Consider the following 26,628-nt stretch of genomic DNA (forward strand, 5'->3'; position numbering starts at 1 on the left):
TTTAAATATTGAAGGTTTACCCATTATCATTTGGATTTTTGGTGTATAATTATTGAAGCTAGGAAAATAGCAGTGGCATTCATCTTGGACTAGACATATATTAATCAGTTTTGATGGCTAGGAAAACGGAATAGTGGCGAATGATCTACTGAACAGGATCAAGAGCTACTGATGCTTGGTTACGAGCAACCACCCCTAATTCTTATTTTCACATGGGCGGTAATGACTTAAGAGCTACTTATACACGAGTATTACATGACCAAAGTTGCTGAACTTTGACTGACCAATTACAAGATATGGTCTTCAATTTTGCCAAGATTAAGCTTATGTTATCCAGTTGACACACAAGCAATAAATAGAGCAAGACAGGCGAATGATAGTTCATGTTACTGATATTTGTAGTAACATTCATCTTTATACAATTCAAGGTTCATTTGAAGTTTCCCTCGTCTTTTCTATCTACTTGCCACATACTTTCCCGTATGTATATTAAAAAAACTGTTTAAATGTTCACTGTATAATATCCTCTTTTCAATTAAGTTTATTGTTATTTTTTTTTTGATATACTGGATTTCTATATCTAGCTTTTCGTGTTCGACATAAAGCTTCATGCAGATCTACTGGCACTGAATGGTGGTTGAAAAAAATAAACAAAGATACCAGGCTTATAAATTGTGGTTGACCCGACTGCTTCTATTGATGTGTCATATGTCGCTGCGGGTTTTTTTCATGGGTCATTTTGTGTCATATTTGATTTAGCATCCGAAAAATCTATTATTTTGTGTCCCTCTAACCCATGATCCAACACACTCATATTTTAGGAATTTTTATGCCCAACTACGATAGTAGAGGGGCATTATGTTTTTCGGTCTGTGCGTCCGTCCGTTCATTCGTTCGTCCGTTCGTTCGTTCATTCGTCCGTCCGTTCGTCCGTCCGTCTGTCCCGCTATAGGTTAAAGTTTTTGGTCAAGGTAGTTTTTGATGAAGTTGAAGTCCAATTAACTTGAAACTTAGTACACATATTCCCTATGAAATGATCTTTCTAATTTTAATGCCAAATTAAACTTTTGACCCCAATTTCACGGTCCACTGAACATAGAAAATGATAGTGCGAGTGGGGCATCCGTGTACTATGGACACATTCTTGTTTACTTCTGCTAGAAAATGTACATATTTAGTAATCAGTGCTTCAGCACTAACGTGATTTATAGTATACAGTTCGTAAAAATTCTCCATTGATAATTTTGAAATTCAAACTACCTCTAGCTAAATTTAGATGGATTTGGCTGTCCTTTTAATGTTCTTGTTGGTAATTTAGCTATTCTAGTATACCAATATAATCTATTCATCATTGTTTTAAAATTTTTGGGTTTGATCGTTTCTAGTGACAGAAATCCAAAATAGCGCTTTGGAAGCACCCATAAGTGTTGTTTTCATTTAAAAACTAACAGTCATATTCATCCATTGAAATAATTACTGTATATATACATATATGTAAAGGCCTTCCGTAAAAAAAAATAAAATTAAAGATTCGATATGGTCCAGTTTTCATGTGAACTCGAATTTCAGATCAGAGATTGTATACTATCTAATGGCAAATACATAAAAATTGATGTATTATGGTTTAATGTAAATTTGTACTACTAAATCAAACACATTTAAGAATGGTTAGATGGATCACCAAACAATTATTTTTCACTTGAACGATTGTTTTCAGCTTGAGAACTGACGAAGTTACAAAATTCAAAGAAATTGCGTACTTGCCAAGTTTTAAGTAGGAGTACACGAGTCTTTATCTAAAAAATAAAGAACAACACCACTTCATATCAATAATGTGTGTTTAAAGCGCTTGTCTTATTTAACATTCATCCTGATCAGGAAATTTAGTTCTATTTATAAAAGCAATGATTTGGGAATAAACAAATGCGCATGCCAGAACTAAAACATATACCTTCCAGATAGTTTGGACATGACAAAAAAATGTCACTTAGTAAGATTACTTTTCTGGATTTACCTTCATCGTGGAACGCTCTTACTCAAAAGCATGTGAGCCGAGGGTGTATAAACATCTGAATACATGAGAAGATATATGACGAAAAGCAGCTCTTAAAAGAAAAGTTTTACTTTGCCTTAGGGAGTTGGAACCTTAGTTTTTTACCATTTCTTATTTCATCCGTAGACGATCGTTATAAGTCATGTCGGTACCAATTCACTGGTTACTGAGCTGATGTCACCCTCGGGGACTAACAATCCACCAGCAGAGGTGCTGAAACCGACTGGAAAACAAACATAACAAAAACAAATAATTTGTTGTCACCAAAGTTCTTTTCTAGATTTGCCTCCATCAGGAACGCTCAAAACCTCAAAATATATATAAAAAATATTTGTTTATACTTCATAAATACCATGAAAATACATTCTTTAAAAGGTTCAACACATCTCACCAAAGAATATCTTTGTGACTGCTATTTCAGGATTTTAATGCATTAAAAACTAGAAGAATAGATATCCATAGATTAAGGTTTATCACCCAGTTTTATTCAGAAAAGGCCTGTACCTAGTCACTCGCCCCGTTGTTTATGGACTTCCTCTTTTTGAATTTACCTATGTGTTCGGTATTTTTTTTTAACACTTGTTTTCATTGGAGAGATTGCAATCCAATGACACATAAGACATATTAGTATACAAGATAACATCCGATATCAAGCAATAAACAACACGAGACTGCACAAAACGTCAAGCTCTAAATCACACAGCCTAAAAAATTGTGCAAATTTAATACGGACTATGCAACACCAACTTCATTTAAGACACTTTTTATCTATAGTACTCATTCGACTCGGTATTAATACACATAAATGTATGCAGTCTGTTCCAGATTTAGAAAAGGTTCAACAATTCTTTATTAATATTTCTTTATCGGATGAATAACCCTAACTCTAACCGGATGAATTAAACTACTTTTATTAGTTTCTGATAATTTGCCTTTTAATCTCTATTTTAACTTTTACCAAGGACCAAAAGCTTTTTTTTTCAGTTAAACTGAGTCAACATTATTTCTAATAGTATTTGTATTCAATCACCGAAACATAAATTTACCTCGACTTTGACCTCTATAACAGTACATTGTCTGATTAGGGTTTAGTGCATAAGAAACAAAAAATACAAAAAGTCCACAAAAAGTTTAATTTGCTCTTATATTAAGTTGAATTTAATAATAACATTTTCTGTAATATTTGACCAAAGTACTGACAACAAAAATGTATAAGACAGACTGTACTTTTATTGCTATCATAGGGAAACGACGGTAAATAATTCTTCATATCAAATTAAACAGGAGGGGGTGGGGGTGACCCCAGGGGACTCGCTTTTTTTTCATTTGATTTATTTTATTGTCCCATACAAGAATATATATGGTTTTGGGGTGGGGATCTTGACCGTTTACAAGTTTTCAAAAAAGAGGGGGGTGGGGTGACCCCAGGGGACTCCCCTCAATTTCATTTGATTTGTTTTATTGTCCCATTCAAGGTTATATATGGTTTAGGGGTGGGGATCTCGACTGTTTACAAGTTATAAAAAAGAAGAGGGGGCGGGCTGACCCCAGGGGACTCACCTTGTATTTCATTTGATTTGTTTTATTGTCCCATACAAGAATATATATGATTTCGGGGTGAAAATTTTGACCGTTTACAAGTTTTCAAAAAAAAAAGGGGAGTGGGAGTGACCCAGGGGACTCCCCCTCAATTTCATTTGATTTGTTTTATTGTCCCATTTAAGAATACATATGGTTAAGGGTCGGGGATCTCGCCTGTTTACAAGTTATCAAAAAGAAGGGGGTGGGGGTGACCCCCATGGACTTCCCCTTTACATCATTTGATTTGTTTTATTGTCCCATTCAAGAATATATATGGTTTAGGGGTGGGGATCTCGACGGTTTACAAGTTCTTAAACAGGATGGGGTGGGACGACCCAAGGGGACTCGCCTTTTATTTCATTAGATTTGTTTTATTGTCCCATACAACAATATATATGGTTTCGGAGTGGGGATCTTGACCGTTTGCAAATTTTCAAAAAAGAAGGGGGGTGGGGTAGACCCCCATGGACTTCCCCTATATTTCATTTGATTTGTGTTATTGTCCTGTACAAGAATATATATGGTTTAGGGTTGGGGATCTCGACCGTTTTCAAGTTCTCAAACAGGAGGGGTGAGAGTGACCCCAGGGGACTCGCCTTTTGTTTTATTTGATTTGTTTTGTTGTCACATACAAGAATATATATGGTTTAAGGGTTGGGATCTTGACCGTTTACAAGTTTTCAAAAAGTAGGGGTGGGGTGAACCCGGGGACTCCCCAAATATTTCATTTGATTTGTTTTATTGTCCCATACAAGAATATATATGGTTTATGGGTGGGGAACTCAACCGTTTACAAGATAAAAGCACATTCTCAAATTGAAAAGGGGTGGGGGTAAGAATATATATGGTTTAGTGAGACTTAATTATCTACAAAATGTCTGATAATGAACAGTAAATTTCAAATTTCATTTATACAGTTCTACTAGTTAATTTCAAACTTTATATATACAGTCCTACAGATCTTATCAGGAAACAGAAAATTTTCAAATAAATCTGTCACTCCAATGATATTATATGCTAAGATATAACCCATCTATCTAATTAATAATTAATAATGTAATTAACTTCAAAATGTCTAATAATATAGCTTATAATCATTACCACTTAGAAATAGATAATTTTCAAATAAATCTGTCACTCCAATATTTTGTTGTGAGATAAGACATTATGCTTAGTCATAAAAAAAGATAACAAGAGTAAAATATTTAAAATTTCCACTTTTGGATATTAAAAATGGCGATAACTCACAAAGGAGATATACTTATATCTTGAAAATTGAACTAGACCTTCATTAAGTCCCAGGAAACAACATATTTAAATTTGAAAAAAAAATTGCTAAAGCGTTTTCATGTTATTCTGCTGACAAGCTGTTTGGCAGCCGCCCGTAGATCCGCCCAGCCGCTCGCCGTATGTCATCATTTTAATAACCGATATGTCCTTCGAAAATCCGGTTAAAAATGGAATGACATTTTTCAAAGAAAAGTTGTTTAGTCATTCGAATTATGAAAAAAAATCTTGTTTGTTTACATATTTAATGTCATTGAAATGTCGAGGAGCAATCTGCCTTTTGTAGATCTGTAAAAACGGTGTCCTTTAAACCTTGATTTTTCTCAGATACTGATCATAATGTTTAACCATTTTGACAGACGGTTTTATTTTTTGTAAATTTGTCCGTATAATTCATTAAATTAGATTAGTAATTGACCTTGCATATGTCTTCTCGATAAGATTTCCTTCACGATCCTATACCAGAGCATTCACGATCCAATTGCAATACTTGACCACCGTTATGTATTCTTTCACGATAATTTTTCTCGATATACCGAATGATACCCGTGATGTTTAGAGAAGTGGGTCGATCCAGATGAAGGTGGAAAATTGGGCTGCTTCTTATGAGAGTTAATTAAGAAAGGCAGAAATTCTTCCTTGAGGAATATGTTAGCGACGGAACCCTTAAGGAGTTATAAGTAGGACTTAATAAAGTTTACAAATAAAGAGAGAGGCACTCTCTTAACAGGCGGCAACGAATTTCTCGATGCAATTCTGATCCATCGTGGCTGCGTTTTTATGCACCCCGCAAAGTTAAATGTACACCACATTGACACGGATTTTATTGCCGGACTAAAAAAGATTAGGCAACTATACTTTTATACTAAAGGGAAAACGGTACTATTTATTCTGCCATAGGCGACAATACTAACATTTTCTAAATTTACCACTTTTTATAATAAAAACCCCGATAAAACAGTTATGTGTGGTGTTAGTACTTTATTATTCTGTTTTGAAAATTGAAGCCAAATAGTATCATGACCAACTTCCAATGGAGCTTGTTAATGTTATCCATGCCCACCGTCATTTTACACCAAATTTATGAAATTTTTGAAGTCTTTTCGAATAATTCTCTAGAAAATATTTCAATAGGTTTCAAAATTTATATTGTAAATATACACACTGCAGTTATTCATAGATAAATAAAAAAATATATTGTACCCTAACATCCAATCACAGCGCTCCTAAGTTGACTTCCTTCACCTGCCTTGGGTACACAAAAGACCAACCTAATGCTGGGAAAATGTAATAGTACCGTTTTCCCTATACTGTGACATAAAGATATAAAGAATTCTTTTGACACCATTAATGCAATACTGGGTTATTGTGAAAACCTTGGCTATAATAAATACTTGTATGTTCCCATTACTTAAAGAAACATGGATCATTTAATGTCCCCACCCCTACATGCTGGTTTACCTCTTTCTCTACTTCTTTCAGATAAGGCTTAATAAACAACCTGTATCCAATCATATCTTATCTTATTTAAAAAGAATAATAAACAGTTCCATTTAAACAGATAAAAATAACAGTTCCATTCAATTTGTATTCATTTCATCTAAAATTTACAACATAAGCACAAACTCAAGATTTTTCATACTAATCTCCATTCCATGCTTTAGTATATGCCATACTGTGGTTCAAAATTTCAGAGCTTGTTATAAAATCCATTATTCTGTCTTGAGATGATGAGAACAAAGATATTAGACACTTTCAACATTAAATATGCAAAATACTCAGCTGTAAAGTTGCCTTTGTTGCCTGTATTAATCTATGAAAAAGCTGAATTATGTCCCTTTGGAGTATTAATTTCCAACAAAAGTCCTTTCAAACAGTAGAAAATGAAAAATTATATATGCCTGATATAATAAAAGATAGAAACTACAAAATGAAGCACTATTGAAATATTTGCTGCATGAATTGCCAAGAATATGACCAATTCTTTACACAGGAGAGTATAAATTCTATCTAAATTTAGCCTCAAGTGGGCCTCTTTTTTTCCTTAAATGGACAATTTTAACACTGAAAATGCTTCTAGTATGACCAAATGTTGCCTTACTCCATAAACAGTACAAACTTAACCAGACAATTTCCCATTTGAATAGATTATGTCTACAGAAATACCCAAGTGATACATTTAGGGAATTACACAGCAAAAAAGGCAAATATTTCAGTTAAAAATATTTGTCGCGACTTGAATTCTGGTGTTTCCAATTGAATTAATCATTGCGAAAGGTGAAAACAAATACAAAAGAACTATAGTTTGGTGCATTTTATACAATATAGTTAATATTGAAATCCTAGAATAAAGTTTTATATCAGTACCCATCAATTTGACTTATTATGATGACTCAGCACTTCTCTCAACACAGTATTGTTCTCAGTGAAAAAATTCTATTCTTTGTGATAAAAATCAAATGTACTAACCAAAAGCTTCAAAATAGTTTACTTTAACTGAAGTCTGATTGATTTTGATTTCCCTTGCTATCTTCAGTATAGGGAAAACGGTACTATTTATTCTGCCATAGGCGACAATACTAACATTTTCTAAATTTACCACTTTTTATAATAAAAACCCCGATAAAACAGTTATGTGTGGTGTTAGTACTTTATTATTCTGTTTTGAAAATTGAAGCCAAATAGTATCATGACCAACTTCCAATGGAGCTTGTTAATGTTATCCATGCCCACCGTCATTTTACACCAAATTTATGAAATTTTTGAAGTCTTTTCGAATAATTCTCTAGAAAATATTTCAATAGGTTTCAAAATTTATATTGTAAATATACACACTGCAGTTATTCATAGATAAATAAAAAAATATATTGTACCCTAACATCCAATCACAGCGCTCCTAAGTTGACTTCCTTCACCTGCCTTGGGTACACAAAAGACCAACCTAATGCTGGGAAAATGTAATAGTACCGTTTTCCCTATACTGTGACATAAAGATATAAAGAATTCTTTTGACACCATTAATGCAATACTGGGTTATTGTGAAAACCTTGGCTATAATAAATACTTGTATGTTCCCATTACTTAAAGAAACATGGATCATTTAATGTCCCCACCCCTACATGCTGGTTTACCTCTTTCTCTACTTCTTTCAGATAAGGCTTAATAAACAACCTGTATCCAATCATATCTTATCTTATTTAAAAAGAATAATAAACAGTTCCATTTAAACAGATAAAAATAACAGTTCCATTCAATTTGTATTCATTTCATCTAAAATTTACAACATAAGCACAAACTCAAGATTTTTCATACTAATCTCCATTCCATGCTTTAGTATATGCCATACTGTGGTTCAAAATTTCAGAGCTTGTTATAAAATCCATTATTCTGTCTTGAGATGATGAGAACAAAGATATTAGACACTTTCAACATTAAATATGCAAAATACTCAGCTGTAAAGTTGCCTTTGTTGCCTGTATTAATCTATGAAAAAGCTGAATTATGTCCCTTTGGAGTATTAATTTCCAACAAAAGTCCTTTCAAACAGTAGAAAATGAAAAATTATATATGCCTGATATAATAAAAGATAGAAACTACAAAATGAAGCACTATTGAAATATTTGCTGCATGAATTGCCAAGAATATGACCAATTCTTTACACAGGAGAGTATAAATTCTATCTAAATTTAGCCTCAAGTGGGCCTCTTTTTTTCCTTAAATGGACAATTTTAACACTGAAAATGCTTCTAGTATGACCAAATGTTGCCTTACTCCATAAACAGTACAAACTTAACCAGACAATTTCCCATTTGAATAGATTATGTCTACAGAAATACCCAAGTGATACATTTAGGGAATTACACAGCAAAAAAGGCAAATATTTCAGTTAAAAATATTTGTCGCGACTTGAATTCTGGTGTTTCCAATTGAATTAATCATTGCGAAAGGTGAAAACAAATACAAAAGAACTATAGTTTGGTGCATTTTATACAATATAGTTAATATTGAAATCCTAGAATAAAGTTTTATATCAGTACCCATCAATTTGACTTATTATGATGACTCAGCACTTCTCTCAACACAGTATTGTTCTCAGTGAAAAAATTCTATTCTTTGTGATAAAAATCAAATGTACTAACCAAAAGCTTCAAAATAGTTTACTTTAACTGAAGTCTGATTGATTTTGATTTCCCTTGCTATCTTCAGTATAGGGAAAACGGTACTATTTATTCTGCCATAGGCGACAATACTAACATTTTCTAAATTTACCACTTTTTATAATAAAAACCCCGATAAAACAGTTATGTGTGGTGTTAGTACTTTATTATTCTGTTTTGAAAATTGAAGCAAAATAGTATCATGACCAACTTCCAATGGAGCTTGTTAATGTTATCCATGCCCACCGTCATTTTACACCAAATTTATGAAATTTTTGAAGTCTTTTCGAATAATTCTCTAGAAAATATTTCAATAGGTTTCAAAATTTATATTGTAAATATACACACTGCAGTTATTCATAGATAAATAAAAAAATATATTGTACCCTAACATCCAATCACAGCGCTCCTAAGTTGACTTCCTTCACCTGCCTTGGGTACACAAAAGACCAACCTAATGCTGGGAAAATGTAATAGTACCGTTTTCCCTATAAAGGAAACTGCAATGGTGACTGGGATAAAAAAAATATAGTCACTTGGTGTACTCTCGACAGGCAGTAAAACCTTGCAAAAAAAGGGTGTTCGTATGGCAGTGCAGGATGTATAAATACGCACCCACATTCGGTCATTGAGTCGCACTACAAATGCAGCCCTGATGACTGTTTATAGCTTTGAAGGAACGCAGTCTTAAAATTATTTCCGCCAAATCAATAAAGATGGATTTTTTTTTAAAAGAATTTATAACAAAGCAAGCCAACATTGACCTTCTTTAATTATCTCAACGACCCAAGATGTGGTGTACAATAATTTCAAGATGTAACAGCGAATAATCCTCAATGTATTATTTATACCATTTTGAGTCAAAATAGACATCTGGAGGTAAACAACTGGATAAGCCTCCACATTGTATGGAAAATCTCAATCAAGTGTAGACGAGTTCTGTATAAATTTTAAAAACAAGACAAAGATTCTGTAAATTCAAAACAACAACATAACTATTTAGAAACACAACAAACTTTGCCCCTTGAAAATGTTTCGAGGTGGAAAAATTATACCCAAGCTTCCGAGGCCTCTTTTGTGAAGAAAGAGATGGTTATGACATATTTTATCTAAAATATGGCAGCTATACTAAAAATATGCAAACCTCATTCGCATGGTGAAAACATTCTAAATACCTTTACGCCAATTTATGTTTTCAGACCATTTATACATATTAGTATCGAAACCTTTCTTGCTATATAGCTGTCCCACCTACATGAAAGGTATCACATTATAAATAGTGAATTCTGCCTCTAATCTCGATCAAACATTTCCTCCACATTTTGTGATAGAGAGAAGACTTTATTTCAAGGTTCAACTTTTGGTAGACTTTGAATGAAGGATACTTTTGTAATCCTGATAAAAAAAAACGATGGTTAACGACCAAAACCGTCCTGTAATTAAAAGGCATTTTACAATATCGAAGCACAGTTATTCTTAATAGACAAGCCTGATTTGACAAACAATTAGTGCATGTATTAATATTGCACGACTGTACGTAGTTGTCATAATTGAATGTTTCAAAATATAAAAAAAAGTCTTCAAATTATTTTTTTTCTTAAAGGTCAAAATAAATTTCCATTGACTGAATAAAGAAATATATACACAAGTATGCAGTTAAATCCAACTGCTCATCTACTTATTTATAAAATGGAAAACTTCAAATATGACATTAACTATTGCCTCGGATATTATGTTTCTTATAGTACAGTGATGTCATACTTGTATTTTTAGACAGAAGGTATTTTCCGAGAAAACAAAGAACACTTTAATGTTGATACTATCTATATGTAACCACTTCCTGAATGGCGTCATATAAAAACGAAACTGAAATTCAATTGCATATTTGGTTTTATTTAGAACCAAATCGTAACCATGAAGTAAACTCATGGCACTTCTAATTTTAAGTTTATTTTGCTATTAACAACGTAGCTGTAATTCTTGATCTGTCCATGTTTCGTAACATTCAATGAAGATTAAAGTTAATGATGTTTATTCATTTTTTACCCCCGACTGTATGTAAATGTTAAGTGCATAAATCCACATCTATCAGGGAAAACAAACCTGAAAAATGAAAAAAAAATATATTTTCAAAATTCTGCTTCAGATGTAATCTCTTAATAATAAAAATCGTGTCTGTCAAAGGTTCTTACAATCTGGTTTGACTTTATTGATGTCTAAAAAAATTTTGACCTAATATTGTATCTGAATATTAAATGCCAAAAAAAACTAAGGCCAATTCTCAGTTAAATACGTAAAAATGAAGAAAAAAAATGTACTTCAAAATTTTTAACTTAGATTGTCCGTTAAATTTTTTAAATAAAGTGTTATTTTAATTTGTAGGCGATTCGGTCCCATCAGATGGTTTAAGGGGACCTATTTCTATACCTCGTGTTACCATGGGGACTTGAATAGTGAGGAGAAAGAGGAGATACCAATCAATCGTTCCATCGATTGACATTTACCATAGAATTGATGATTTAATGTGACTTTGATGCAGTATCCAATAGGAATTTTTGTATGCAAAACTGCTTATGTAATTAAAAATTATACAAAAGTCATATATCATAAATATATACAAATACTTTTATTTCCAGCTGTTTTCTGGTGTATTTATTGTTATGCTTGCACTGTTAAACAAATACAGCCGTAAGACCAAAGGATTTGGTAAAAGCTAGAAATGTATGCAAATTTTGAAAATAATACGGCAAAGAAAGAAAGAAAAAACCTTGGCCTATAAAAAGACGTTAACACATTGCAGACTTTTTTATGGTCCAATGACTACCTCTAGATCTTTTTTTATCAACAAAAAACTAAATATTGAGTAAGTTACGTAGATTTTGGATAAAATCGGAGGAGAATTCATGATTTCCGGAATGGCAATAAGCTCCTACTTCACAAGTAAAAATATGTAGCTGTTAAAAATAATTTGAAATGATAACTTAGATTTTTTTGGTTAATTTTAAATTTAAATTATCTTCATACAATTTTAAAAGTTTTTATCAACTGAAAAAAGTTGTAACTGAAATGATCCCTCTAAATAGGAGTATATTGTACAGTAACCAAAATCTATTGCTATATATTGATAGACTCTTGTGTTGTTTGAAAATGACATTCCCTTGTAAAGTTTGGAAGACAAAAAATCCAATCAAATCAACTTTAAATTTGTACATAAATTATCTTTGTTCTGAAACGGGGGTCTAAACCTACAAATTTGGGTACAGACGTCCTACTGGAGTTTGAAAAACAACCCCTATTCATATATTCATTTATGCGAAAATCCCTACCCATTCAAATATTTCAAAAGAAAATCACAACCCATTTATATATATTTCCCAGCTATCATGACAACATCTTGTTTCAATGAGATGTTAACCACATGGGATCCTTGATTCATAAGATCAGAACATAGTTTTTACTGACATCTTAACAGAAGATGAACATGTATGACCCATTAACATATACATTTTGACCCATTGATATATTACTTCCGTGAAATTGCATCGCATTGATATATTTGACATTCCAAAAAAGATCTGTGTATACCTTTCTACAGGAAGAGACCCCCCCCCCCCCCCCCCCTTTGTGTGTTCTTAGTGCCATTTGCATCTGGTGCAGAAAAATTGGTACCGTTTATGTAATTCTTACAACAGAGTATACGTTTACCCTCGGAAGCAAACAATTGGCCTTTCACATATATAATCGCTTCCCATAACATACTGTTAAACATATATCTCATTTTAATAAATAATGTTTTAGTTGTATCTAACATTTCATCGGTGACCACTCTAAACTCCTTATGAATACCAAGTCTATAAATTGGAATTGTTCCGATTTCTATTTAGATAAAGTATCAGAATATATAAATTAAAAGATTTGTTATATTTTCCTGTCTGTTACACCTGGACAAACAAGTATAAAAATACTAACATTTTCATATTCCGTGACGCATTTCAATCAATATATAATGTATCTCCTGACTGCACACAATAAAAATCGCTTAAGCGGAAATATTTATATATTGAGTTTTGTGTTACAGTTAGCTGAACTTGTAAAAAAGCTTTTAAAAAAATATAGTATACATATGTAGGACTTGAAAGTCGCTGAAGAAGTACACACCATGACAACCGAACACGCTGGTTTGTGATGTCATCGACAGCTGCTGACTAGTCATATTGATTTGAACTGTTTGTAGAAACCATTAAATCAGCTGATCTGGAGAGGTAAGATCATATTTTAATTAAAAGTCATATATATAATACTTACTTCGTCTGAAATTAGCTGTATAGTTTCGTCTATAAATAGCGTTAAAAATACACATTAAATGTAAGTGTAGTATCTGTTATAGTATCATTGTTTCCATATAATTTTCTTATTACAACTTGTGCGTCTGCAAAGTATTTATTGTGTAAACATGTACTTAAATGGAGTTATTTCGGGGCCTTTTATGGCTTGCTATGCAGTATGGTCTTACTCATTGTTGAAGGCAGTACAGTAACCTATAGTTGTTACCTTCTGCGACATTTGGTCTCTGATGGAGAGTTGTCTCATTGGCAATCATACCTCTTCTCCTTAATTTTATAAGTATTGATACAAGAGATAGTCGTAAAGGGACATTATTCAGATGTCAAGATAACAGCCAAAAGGTATTATTCCACTGTTTGAACATATTGATAGTTTAATCAATATTTGATTGGTTGAGACTATCCCACGTGTCATTGAACAAATCTTCATATTCCCTTCTGAGGATCATAAAAAATTATTCCCCTCTGAAATGTCGGGATTACATCGTGCGACGTTACGCGCGGTTAATGTACACAACGTTTTGAACTTCTTATTCTTCTTAAAATAGTAATAGCAAAAATCACTATCATGTTCAAATTTATTTCAGACGATAAAACAAAAAGACTAATAATGAACTTTTGATCCGTACTGTTTATCAATGTGTATGGCATGTTTAGTTTAACTTATAAAAACAAGCGGATAAGAAAAAAAATGTTTGCAAAATAATAATTAATGTATTGATAGTAAACAAAGCATAGGCAGTGGAATAAAACATTCATTTCCCTTTGCCTCGGGAGATATGAAGATTTGCTCACCCTCGAAAAATCATATTTCCCTTGGGCAGAGCCCTCGTGAAATATGAATATTCTTGGGTGAAAAAATCTTCATATCTCCCTCAGGCATGGGAAATAAATGTATAAACTTGCCAGAAGACGTAAATGCTCCTTCCAATTGGACAAAAGTCAAAAGGAACAAGTAATAAACGTTGTTAAGAACATTTACCATTTGGTCTTTAACAATGGGCAATAGCTCACACTAGATAATTTGTAAATAGAAAATATAGAATCTGAGAGATCATTCACAATTTCTACCTAGCTTGCAATCATCATTAAAAACGAATAAAGAGAAGAATACCATACTTTGAAATGCAAAAAAAAAATTGTTTAAATCGGAAAAATATGAATACATTTAAAAGCTGTAAAAGGTTGACTACAATGATTCGCAGTTACATGGTTTTAAATTTTTTATCAGAATCAGAATAAGTATTCTTTTTGACGTGCTTTGTTTTATTCAGAGGCATTAGCTACGATTTATACAAAACATTAAAGTATGATATTTGGTATCAAACATTTATAAAAGAGCGAAATATAGAAATAATATTTCGCTATTAGCAGTCAGTTTGATTCAATTTTGTCAAAAAAGCTCAAAATCATTGCTTATGTATTATTGGCTTGCTTGTATTTGTATTCATGCAACCGTTAATTTGACCCTAAGCTGGTGATAAGTGACGCATATGCGAAGCGTGTTTAGCTATCAAAAAGAAACAAATGTCAATATTGAAAAATGAAAGAATGGAACACAAGGAGAACCATTACGTTGGCCCATTCGGCCCACAAAAAAAATCATTTATATAAAGGTATAACGGTGATTTACCTTTTTTTTTAAATCTATGACCTGAAATAAACAGACTTAAAAAAAATCGTCATGATACGATTGCACGTGCTTGTTCGTCTATTTATATTTATTATTATATTGGGTAGTATGACCATCGACAGTCTTTTCTTTAGAGGTCAACTCGGAGGTTAATTAGATGGCGTCAAGTCTAAAATACGCACGAAATGTTGATACATTGTAGCGGGTCCATACATTGTTACTTGTACCTTTTGAATATTTTGTAAATTGGATATACATTTTGGAATATTGTAAATCAAATATGAGAATTCAAGTTAAGTCGGTGATCATGAGTTTGACAGCTAATGTCTCTTTAAGTTTTAATGAGTGACGTACTTATCGACAGATATTTAATGATCTTTAATTAAACTCGCTCTATGAATAAAATGTACAGATCACATATCATTATAGGATATTAATGACTAATCTTTATTAAAACAGTCAGGGATGCTCTATAGATTCGTTTTGATCTATTTGAAAACGTTTACATTTAAACTTATCATATCATTTCTCCAACTAACCAGCATGTTATAGAGCACGACGGATATAAGAATATATATTATACATTTTTTTTGGTAGTATTAATACAGTCCAGTTACAGTGTGATGAAGTATATATCAACGATTGATTAAACACGTTAAGATTTAATGGAAAAGAAAAAAGGAGTAAGTAATACTATGTACCTTATCTAGTTTCTTAAAGTATGGTAAGTGTTCAATTGATTGGAAACTCAAGCACGTTGGTGAAAGATAAGAAAAGAATTTCACACGATCGAAGTCCAAGAAATGGCGTACTTGTAATATAATAAAGTTTTAAATCATTTCATGGCATTGTTTTCATTCGTTATTTCACACGAATACATACTCATTGTTCATTTTCATGGAATTTAATTAACAAAACAATCAATTGAAAATATGAGAATTTAAAAACATTTTAACACAAAAAATTCTGTATGATACAGTGAACAAAGCAAGATTGTCGCCTTTTGCAGGAGTAAGGTATTAACATGAGTCAAAATAGGGGACAATTGTATTGATACCACGAAATATGCTATACAATGGTTTAGCACAGTTTGCTCAAGAATATATATTTTTACTGCTATTGCAGTATATTAACGCAATTTAAAACATAAAATGTTGTATCTTTAGATTTGAATAAAGGATAAGTATTTCAATGAAACAGCAAAACAACGACACAAATACATTTTACAGGTCAATACATAATAACAATAGGTAAATGTCGATACAATATGTCAAGCTTTTAATCAAACCGAGTTTAGAAAAAAAGGAAAACTTAAAAGAAGATATATCAGCCATACACAGCAACTTCTTTCAAGGTTATATTTTTACACAAATGCGTATGTATTAGATAGGAGAAATTAACGATTATAACAACTGCAGTTTCAATTAATTGTCAGTTTAATTCTTTTTCTTTTGAACAAGGGACAATAGGCATATTTGTTAGTTCAAAGGCGCCATCGTTTTTTATTCGTTATTGAATTCACACACGTGACATTTAAATATTAAAAATTATACAAAGATGACTATACATATTTTATTTGCTCTGGAATAGAAGTGATATAATTATACATTTGAAACTTGCTTCAATATCTGACAATAAAAACCTTAAGAGCTTAATGCAAATTGTAATTAAAGTGTAAAATAGGGTGACAAAGGTAAATAGCTATACTTATAAAAGAATGATATCCCACTCAGTGTATGTAATGTGCGAATCCTGAAATGTCATTTTTACTGTATCCGTGATGAATTTCTGATGTAGAATGATAAATTAACAGACGATAAATTCGTGATTTTTGAAAAAAATAAGAAATAATATATAATGCGTACTGTTTTTATAATTTCATGATATAGGTATGAGATGCGGACGGGTTTTCATCGCGCCTACAGCCATCCAGGTGCAAAATTGATACACAAATAGATAAATATTAAGAATAGTTCACGAACAGAGCGTGCAAGAGATTTAAAAGTAGCAGTTAAGTTTCATTTGAAGAAAAATGTACCTTTTGACATAATTATTAATGTTGTATAACTTAAAACAGGTTTTGTTATTCAGCTTGTTGATATTGACTCAAATTCCACTATACTGTTTTCGTTATGCGATTCATGTTTACTGTCGAATAATGATACTAGACTTTCATTTTCACTGTAGGGCGATTCATTTTTATTGTACATGCGATGCATTTTCACAGAAGGAAATGAATTAATTTTCATTATATAAAGTCTTAATTCAGCCGACTCTCTAACAAAATTTATGAATTCAGAAGGAGAGATTATATATACATACTTTGTGAGTGAAAGTCTGAGGTAATATACCAATAAATTCCTTAGAAATGGAATTTATTGCTAATATAGTCAATTCTATTTTCTCTAATAATTTATCCAGATCAAGATCTATATATAGGATAAAATTTATTCCTTCCTATGACATGCCATCATTGAATACATATATCTTGGACAGTTGAGCCAATCCACGTCATCGAAAAAGCAGAGTTTCTGTTTCGGTCTAAATCTACATCGCATACTAATAAATTAAACGTTATTAGAGCTATTTTCCTAATGTTTGTAGTTTAAAGGTGTGGGTGGCTTGCTTGCTTTGTTTGTATAAATGTTTGCTTAAGCATTGTAATTAAGATTGAGTAAACATTTATACAAACATAGCAAGCAAGCCAACCAAACTTTTAAACTACAAGCATTAGGAAAATAGCTCTAATGGATGCATTTTAGATAACAAAGAGCATTCACAAAACGATCTTCATTTCACGATTGAATGAGTGGAAACGTTTTCATCTTGCACAAACAATTGACGCTTGGATGACTGGATAATTGATATTTATCATGCCATTGTGTACACATCTAATACATTAAAGAAAGTTGGAGCAACAGTCGAGTCACCTTAATTCATGTTTTAATTTCTTATAAGTCTGTTTTTAAAAATAAGCAAATACGCAATTGTAAGAAGACAAGGAAATATTGAAAACAGTTTAGAGTTACATGTTTAAATGGTTCTATACCACGGGGTATAACCGCCTTATAGTTGATTCCGGACGTTAATCGCTACATCGCCAAGCGATGTTGGTAGATATACCGTTCTTATATTTTCACCAAAGACTAATTGACGCACTGTTCAGTTAAGTATTCAATGTTTATGAAAACAAAGTTTACTGCTCCTGGCAGCTATATTACATGAACACCATGTGACTATTTTAAATAGACAGGTCTGTGAATTACTTGTTAACATCGCGAAACAAACAATCTGTGTAACTCAAACTTGATTAAATTACAAATACAGCATAGTTGGTTGGCTCTAACACTCAATGCGACCGTGTATTTTGTGATTTGTTGTTGTGAATAATACATAATGCGAATGAGAAACCCGCTGTTTTAATTATTTTTGAAGACATTTACTTGAAAAACTGACCTCAGAATTTTGGCACTGTACGATTCATTCTCTTTGTAGTTTGTTAACTTTCTTTAGTACCGTTCGTTGTACATTCTTGTACTGTTCATTGTGCAAAAGCCTATCAATATGGTAGAAATATGTATGACACGGCGTGACAAATTTTCAGAGCTTTTTTATGCGAGTTCTCAAACTTCTAAAGGAAAATTCGCCGTAGAAATACGTTATATTCATGGATGTTTTGCTCCAGTAAATTTTCGGATCCATGACAAGCTAATAGCAAACTCACCAACAATATTTGAATATGCATGATATGAACGTGGTTATACCCGTGTATATTCAAGTAGGCATCTACGACTAGCTTGTATTTCAAATTGTAAATATTATCAATAGTAAAGTCATTTAAAAACTATTTTCAGTTGTTGCATGTCGAATTAACATATAAATCAACAATGAAAATTCATAGCACCTTCAAAAATTCCACATCAGAAATTATTGCACTTACAGTGATAATTCATCGCATTTATAGTTAAAATGAACCGCATTCAGTAATTAATATTATGGATTCTGCTGCTTTAATTACACTTTTTTGGACATTAATCCTGTTATTATACATTAAAAAGTTATATTCTAATGAAATTGTATTAAAACATACATTCATTCAATTGTATTGTATTTTTAATAAAATGCTCCGCTGGGGCGCAGCTTGATACGACCGCAGAGGTCGAACCCTGAACAGTTGGGGCAAGTATGGACACAACATTCAAGCTTGATACAGCACTGAATTTGGATTGTAATTAAATATTTGACACAGCATAGGTTTCTGACACAGAATGAAAGTGGTCTAAGAACTTAAAATTTTTCAATTTACCTATTCATACATGTGATGGACTGTGAAACTCAGATCAGGAGATTGGGAAATTTTGGTCAGGAGATTAGGACTCAGATCAGGAGGTTTTTAATCGACATTAATTTTGTTGTAAATGTAACCGTGTGCTGTAAAAATGGTCTTTTAAAGTGTGTTTTCTTCAACTTTCCATCCAATTTATTATGTTTATAGTACCCTTGTACTTTTAAAGTTTCTCCATCTTTATATTCTACATGTTCAATCTAACATTGTTTTTTCCAGTATGTTCTTTAAATTTTTTACTTCATATTCTATAAAACAATCATTGCAACCAGAACATTTGTTTAGCTATCTGCAAATAGTTTTTATTTATTTTTTTTTCTCTTGCAAATAGTTTTTATTTGCAAACTCAGAAAATCATTCTATCTGTAAAATTAGGGTCATAGTTATTATATAAATTTCAATTTAAGCCTTGAAAGGAAGTATAGAATCCTTAAATAATTTTCAAATTATTATTTTTTTATTTGTCCTAAGACATTTAAAATCATTTAATAACCATCCTTTTATAATTATTTGTTCAATTTATATTTTATTTATATTCTTTTAAAAATTTTCATTATTAAAAGGAAAGTAACTTAAAACAGGATAAATCAAGGGAAGTAACCCAATAAATACACAGTTTTTGTTACACAACGGCAGTTAGCCTGAGGTAAAAATCGTTGATTACCAGTATGTTTGACACCCAAGCTGACAAGTGAAGCCATATAATTATGCATGTTAATTGATTTACAGGTAAAATATAACTTCAGGTAATGTCAGTTACACCAGATGCCTGAGATGATATGTTGGGCAGAAATTTTTCATTCATGAAAAATTTCATACACGGGATTTTTTCCTCTTCAACGGGAGGTCGGGAGGAGACCCCTGAAAACGGGATTATTGTACTCCCATCGGGAGGTTCACATGTATGCCTATTCAAACCATATCATTATTATTTGCTTTTATATATAAATCAGAAATAACCAATTTAAAATGGAAAATGTTAAAGAAAAAAAAGGAAAAAAAAAATCCCCCCCCAAATTTTTTGAACCCCCTTATGATTCATCACCCCCAAACTCAATCCCAGCTTTCCCTTTATGGTATGGTACCTTGCAGTACAATTTCAGAGAGATTTATACACTTGAACACAAGTTATTGTCTGGAAACTAGAAAAATGCTTGTTTTTTGGCCCCTTTTTGGCCCCAAATTCCTAAACGTTTAGGGCAATTACCCCCAACAATTCCAGCTTTCCCTTTGTGATATGGAACCTTGCAGTACAATTTCATAAAGATCCATACACTTACACACAAGTTATTGTCCTGAAACTAGAAAAATGCATGTTTTTTTTGCCCTTTTATGGCCCCTACTTACTAAAATTTTGAGGGAAAACCCCCAAAATCAATCCCAGCCTTCCCTTTGTGATATGAAACCTTGTAGTACAATTTCATAAAGATCCATACACTTACAAACAAGTTATTGTCATGAAACTAGAAAAATGCTTGTTTTTTGCCCCTTTTTGGCCCCTAATTCCTAAAATTTGGAGGAAATTACCCCAAAAATCAATTCCAGCTTTCCCTTTGTGATATGGAACCTTGTAGTACAATTTCATAAAGATCCATACACTTACAAACAAGTAATTGTCATGAAACTAGAAAAATGCTTGTTTTTTGCCCCTTTTTGGCCCCTAATTCCTAAAATTTGGAGGCAATTACCCCCAAAATCAATCCCAGCATTCCCTTTGTGATATGGAACCTTGTGGTACAATGTCAGAGAGATCCATACACTTACACACAAGTTATGTCTGGAAGTTACAAAAATGCTTATTTTTGGCCCCTTTTGGCCCCTAATTCCTTAACTGTTAGTACCATAACCCCCAAAATCTATCCCCACCTTCCTTTTGTGGTATTGAACCTTATGGTAAAATTTCATTGAGATCCATTCACTTAAACTAAAGTTAGAGTGCGAAAACTAATGTGTCTTCGGACGACGACGCCGGACGACGACGACGACGACGACGACGACGACGATGACGACGACGACGACGCCAACGTCATACCAATATACGACCACAAAAATTTTTTTGCGGTCGTATAAAAAGTAAACAAACGCAGTTTTTCCCATCATCCTTTATTCTACAATAGACATACTCGCATACAACAGTGAAAATGAACTAACTGGATTCGCCCTTTATATACACTGCCACTGAAAGCTTGAAAGTTTTTGAACATATATTATTTGTGTTATCGATTCGCACTTCTAAATTAAATGACTGGATACATAAAATGTAAATGTCAAATAATTACTTCCCTTGTGTGTACAAGGTACTACATGGAGCATCCTGATTATAATAAATACAAGTAATAGCTTTTCAAAAAAACGCTAGCCGTCTCTTAGCTGATGAAAATGGAAAGTGTTCTCGCTTTGTAGATTAATTCATTCAGAATAGTCTTGCATATCAATCAACAAATTTTACCACTCACGTGAGGTCACACGTTATGAAGTAGTATATCGTTTAACGTTGTGTGTGTTTACAAAACTCCAGAAGATTCGGCTATTTATAGATAAAAGTTACCTGTGTACCAATCTCATGAATATGCATGATTAATGACCAGGCAAAATCTTATTGCTAAAATAGAGAGGACAAATCCGATACTCTACGGGATTGAAAGACATTTACTAGGTTTGGATTGTCCTAACCAATCAACAAACTTTGATTATTCACGTCTCGTAATATCTTCCAATCAGGTAGTAAGAGGCATTCACGCACTGACTGTCCATCGTTCAATTCTTAATAACGTCTCCGAGGAGACGTTAATAATGCGTGCTAATCTATTGACAACATGGAAAACAATCTTTTGTATTTAAGATATGAAGAAAGGGGAAGTGGATGGTTGTTGGGGATGGATGATAGTAGCAGCCGCTGCCTTAAACAGAATAGTGATATATGGGATATCATACTCAGCTGGTGTGGTTTATGTTGTCATCCTGGAAGTTTTTAACGAAGGGAGCGGGATAACATCATGGCTATCTTCACTCATCACTGCCGTTTTATTTTTCACCTGTAAGTATTTGTGAAAACATTGTCATTCATTTTGCACAGTTCATACCGTACATGTACATGTTGCAATAACGCATAGTTGTGTACGGCCTTAAAATATTACGCATATAGTTATTTATATTGCCATAGGTAATGTACTAAACTGTATGATGCATAATTTTTTCAAGTCGGAAACTTTTTCCGCAACTGTGATTATTGCATCATAAGACATTGTCCAATATTTCCTGGCCTGCGTTTCACATAGAATTCTTGCGACTCAAATTGATCGAAAGTATACTGAATTGTTCTTGATTTGCAAGTTATGTTTGTCGTAAGATTTTTTACGAAGGCCTGTATATTTGAAAGCAAGGCGTAAAATCATAGTATGCTCACGTAGGGGAAAGACCTTAATTAACCACTACCAGAAAAGAGCATATAAGGATGGTATTAGAAATTTCCTTGTCGTTTCGTTCCCACCAATCGATTTGTTTTGAGGGATTTTCATTGACAGTTTATCTAGGATTCTGGAAATCTTAAACAATTTTGGAACAAAACAAACATAAATTAAAACCAAGTATACTGATGCATAAGTAATTTCAGATAGTCTATTTATACAATGAAAATAATATTTTTTCATATTTACTGAGTTATGATGCAAATTGAAAACTTGGTTATTTCTGTACATTAATACTGATTCTGAAATGAATTAAGTGTCAATCTCAATTGCTTTTTAATTGTAAATCTTTTAATAAATTTTAACTACACGATGATTCGCTGGCAGACTGGCACTTACAAACGTAGACTGGCATATCAGGTTACGTATCATCAGCTCAGTAGTTAGTGCCTCGGTACTGACATGATTTATAACATACCTTTCATAAATTGTTCGTTTTTAAAAGAAATAATTAATAACGAAGTATCCAAATCCCTCAGGCAAATTTGACCTTAGATGGATTTGCCTATTTTAGGTCCCTTTTTGTCATAAAGGTCTTCACGTTTTCGGTACTAGTCTAATACATCCTCGGTTTTCAATTTTTTGGCTTTGAGTGTTCCTGATGAAGGTAAATCCAAAAACCTCTTCGGACGAATCAAATTTATAAAGTGCTAGTATCTTCTTCCTTTTTTTTTCGAAATATAAAATTTCGACATTTTGCATTTAATATTTGGCTTGACTATATTTGATGAACCAGAACTCATCTTTGCCTGTCAATATTTTGTTTCAGTTGTACACGATAAATATGATGGTATAAGATTCGACAAGGTGAGTTAAATATAGGCTTCTTTTTCAATCATTTCACAGAAAAAAGGTAGATAATTCATTTTTTTGTTGTCAAATAATGAATTAAAAACTTTTTTGATTATTAATGAATATACGGTTTGTCGGAATATTTTAGAAAGGAATTATTAGTCGAAGACGTATCAAAATAGTCTATTCCTACAAATACCCATACGATAATTAAAACTGTTTAGGACGTAATTTAATATCCATCACAGATATAGTTTTCACGGTATTTGTTCCTATTAATAATTCTCAATTTTCCATCTCTTTAAATAATTTGCAGTGTGAAGTATCATGTTAAGCTATAAAAAGATTAATTTCGTATCGTCTATACATAATTATTAATCACGGTTTGATATTATTGTTTAACTATTTAGGGTTAAATCCAACTATATGTGGAATCCATATTCTTTCATTAAAATTAAACGAAAGACGAAAGTAGCAATTATATACCAAGTGTTTCGTCACAGCGTTCCAATTGAACATAAAAAATAAATGATATCACAGATACATTTAAAAAATTGACACTGAGGGTTAGCTAAAAAATAACTTACCGACAAAGGAGGTAACCTAAATTTTCCCATTTTAATGGAGTATTCATCGCCAAGTTGGCATATCCTCCAGAGCTAGAGGACTGCTGCTTACAAGGAAGCTATTTAAAGCGTTCTAATCGGTAAAGGTTAACTGATTATTCAATATTTAGTTCTACGGACACCAGCATGCCTTCCATTTGTTGACTATTTCGTAATATCAGTTTAACTAATTACCATGAATAGTTTTACACTAGTCATTTTGGGGCCCTTTATAGCTTGCTGTTCGGTGTGAGCCAAGGCTCCGTGTTGAAGGCCGTACTTTGACCTGTAATTGTTAACTTTTTACACATTGTGACTTGGATGGAGCGTTGTCTCATTGGCACTCATACCACATCTTCTTATTTCTATATGTTCTCCTTTTTTGTATCCAAATTCCAGTTCAGAAAATCATAACCGAATGCCCCTATTATCTCTTTTTACTTGTTATGAGGAAAACGACGGGTGCAACTAGTAAAGCAGGACCAGCTTTCCCTTCTGATGCACTTGCAGCTGAGGCCAGTCCACTCCATTTTCTAGTTTTTTTTCTGGTGGGGTTTGTTTTGTCTCATTTTAATTTTGCTATGTAGTGTATTTTTAACTGTTTTTCCTTTAGACATAATGTTGTCTGTACTTTGAATACTATTATAAGAAGGTTTTTTTTTAATTTCATCTTTGGTATGGTATTTTTTGTATTTTGTTTCTTAGTTTAACATTAAAAATCAGGAATTGAATAAGACTTCATGAAATGTGACAGGTTCATTTTGTTTTAAATTTAAAATTAAGCAAATCATCAAGGATACCTTTATCAGCATTATACAATAGAGGTACAACCACTATGAAAACTAAAGTGTTTAAGTTTGGGTTTTTTTTGGCATTCTCTTGCCGTCAAATATTTTAAAACAATCATTTTCTGCTTTACAATATGTTAAATAATGAATTTTAGTTTTCCACTTTCAGCAAATCATCGCCTGCAGTTCACTTTTGAATACGCGAAACCTAACTTTATAAAGTATTCGATAGTAATTATTACTTAATCTTTTGTAAGACTGTCGATTGTATAGTTGAAAGCGACAGAAGAAAGAGATACCAGAGATCTGATCGGATCATTAATGATGGTTACATTCCTACAAAATGGCAAGACGAAGATGTTCTCTTAAATATGTATGCCTAACAGAATCCTATGTTAGTATGTTTCCTTTCAGGTCCATTATCTGGATATCTGATTGAAAGATACGACGAACGAAAGGTTGCCATTGCTGGAAGTCTGATTGCAGCTATTGGCATGACGTCATCTGCTTTTGTCAGTTCCGTTCCCGCTCTCATTCTGACTTACGGCATAATTTCAGGTAAAAATATATTTTGGACACCAGAAGTGTAGAAAAAAATCACTAAAGCAATCACTGGCGTACTTAATAATAACTGGTATCCTTGATGAGATTTTGCAAACTAATTCAATTTTTTTCTGGCTTTTTCTTGTACATATTACATTTACTGGTTAGCAGCGCAGTAAGGTATATATAAATTGCTTGGTCCGAAACACTATTAAAACAGATTTTAGCATTAACGTAAATATTTTGCAAAATGCTATTTTATAAAACTTATATCATTTGTTTTTTATTTTAAGGACAAGCATTTATAGCATTTTTCTGTGTCAAAAGATAGATAATATTCATCGAAGTCTGGTTTATCTACGTTGTTATATTTTCTTGCGATTTATAAATTATCATTATTTGTTGTTTCATGATGCTATACCTTGTAAACTATGAATAATGTGCTTATTGAAACAGGTAGTGTTTGCCTGATGCACTTAAAAATATAATTAAACAGTAACTGGGGGCTCTTTACTAATTAATTTCATGTACACTGGATCTAATGTATTTGTTATGGCTATTAAAATATGTTTACAGGCATAGGATGCGGATTAGCGTTTATGCCAGGAAGTGTAGCAGTGGCTAAATACTTCAAAAACCATCGACCACTGGCAATGGCGATATCATCTGCAGGTGGCGGAATAGGTAGTTTTGCATTCCCACCGATTATTGAAATGTTAAATGAATATTATACATGGCGTGGTATGTTTATGATTCTTGGTGGAATAACTCTCAATATATGTGTATTTGGATCATTAATCCGCCCTTTGACAAAAGAGGTCAGCTCAGAACAAAAGTCACAAGAGAGTGGATATTCTTCGGACAAATCAGAATATAACAAGTTACAACAGAGCAGTGTAAGCAAGAATCTCGAGACAGTACAATTAAACGAAGAAAGTGAAAACTTCGAACAAGTTGGATTTCTCGACAAACATTTTTATCTGAAAATTCCATCATTTTACATCCTTATGATCAATAATTTTATGTATCAGTTT

General features: G+C 32.4%; 2 protein-coding genes across 3 annotated transcripts in view; both read left to right on the forward strand.

Annotated features, from left to right (window-relative positions):
* LOC127737012 (monocarboxylate transporter 14-like) overlaps positions 1 to 26,628 on the forward strand; it is a 193,385-nt gene that overhangs the window by 69,967 nt on the left and 96,790 nt on the right. The window contains exon 4 of the mRNA XM_052247565.1: positions 26,267 to 26,335. Coding sequence (XP_052103525.1) covers positions 26,267 to 26,335 — 69 coding nt within the window. The remainder of the gene's footprint in view (positions 1 to 26,266; positions 26,336 to 26,628) is intronic.
* The window catches only part of LOC127738368 (monocarboxylate transporter 12-like), a 113,928-nt gene that overhangs the window by 27,813 nt on the left and 59,487 nt on the right, over positions 1 to 26,628 (forward strand). The window contains exons 1-2 of one of the 2 annotated variants that reach the window (XM_052249575.1): positions 22,295 to 22,436; positions 23,636 to 23,673. The gene's annotated coding sequence lies outside the window, so the exon portion shown is untranslated. Of the gene's footprint in view, positions 1 to 22,294; positions 22,437 to 23,635; positions 23,674 to 26,628 lie in introns of those variants that run through there. The other variant, XM_052249577.1, reaches the window with a different exon arrangement.

Source organism: Mytilus californianus, unplaced genomic scaffold (assembly GCF_021869535.1).
Source record: "Mytilus californianus isolate M0D057914Y unplaced genomic scaffold, xbMytCali1.0.p SCAF_4, whole genome shotgun sequence".
In the NCBI taxonomy this organism is placed as follows: Eukaryota; Metazoa; Mollusca; class Bivalvia; order Mytilida; family Mytilidae; genus Mytilus; species Mytilus californianus.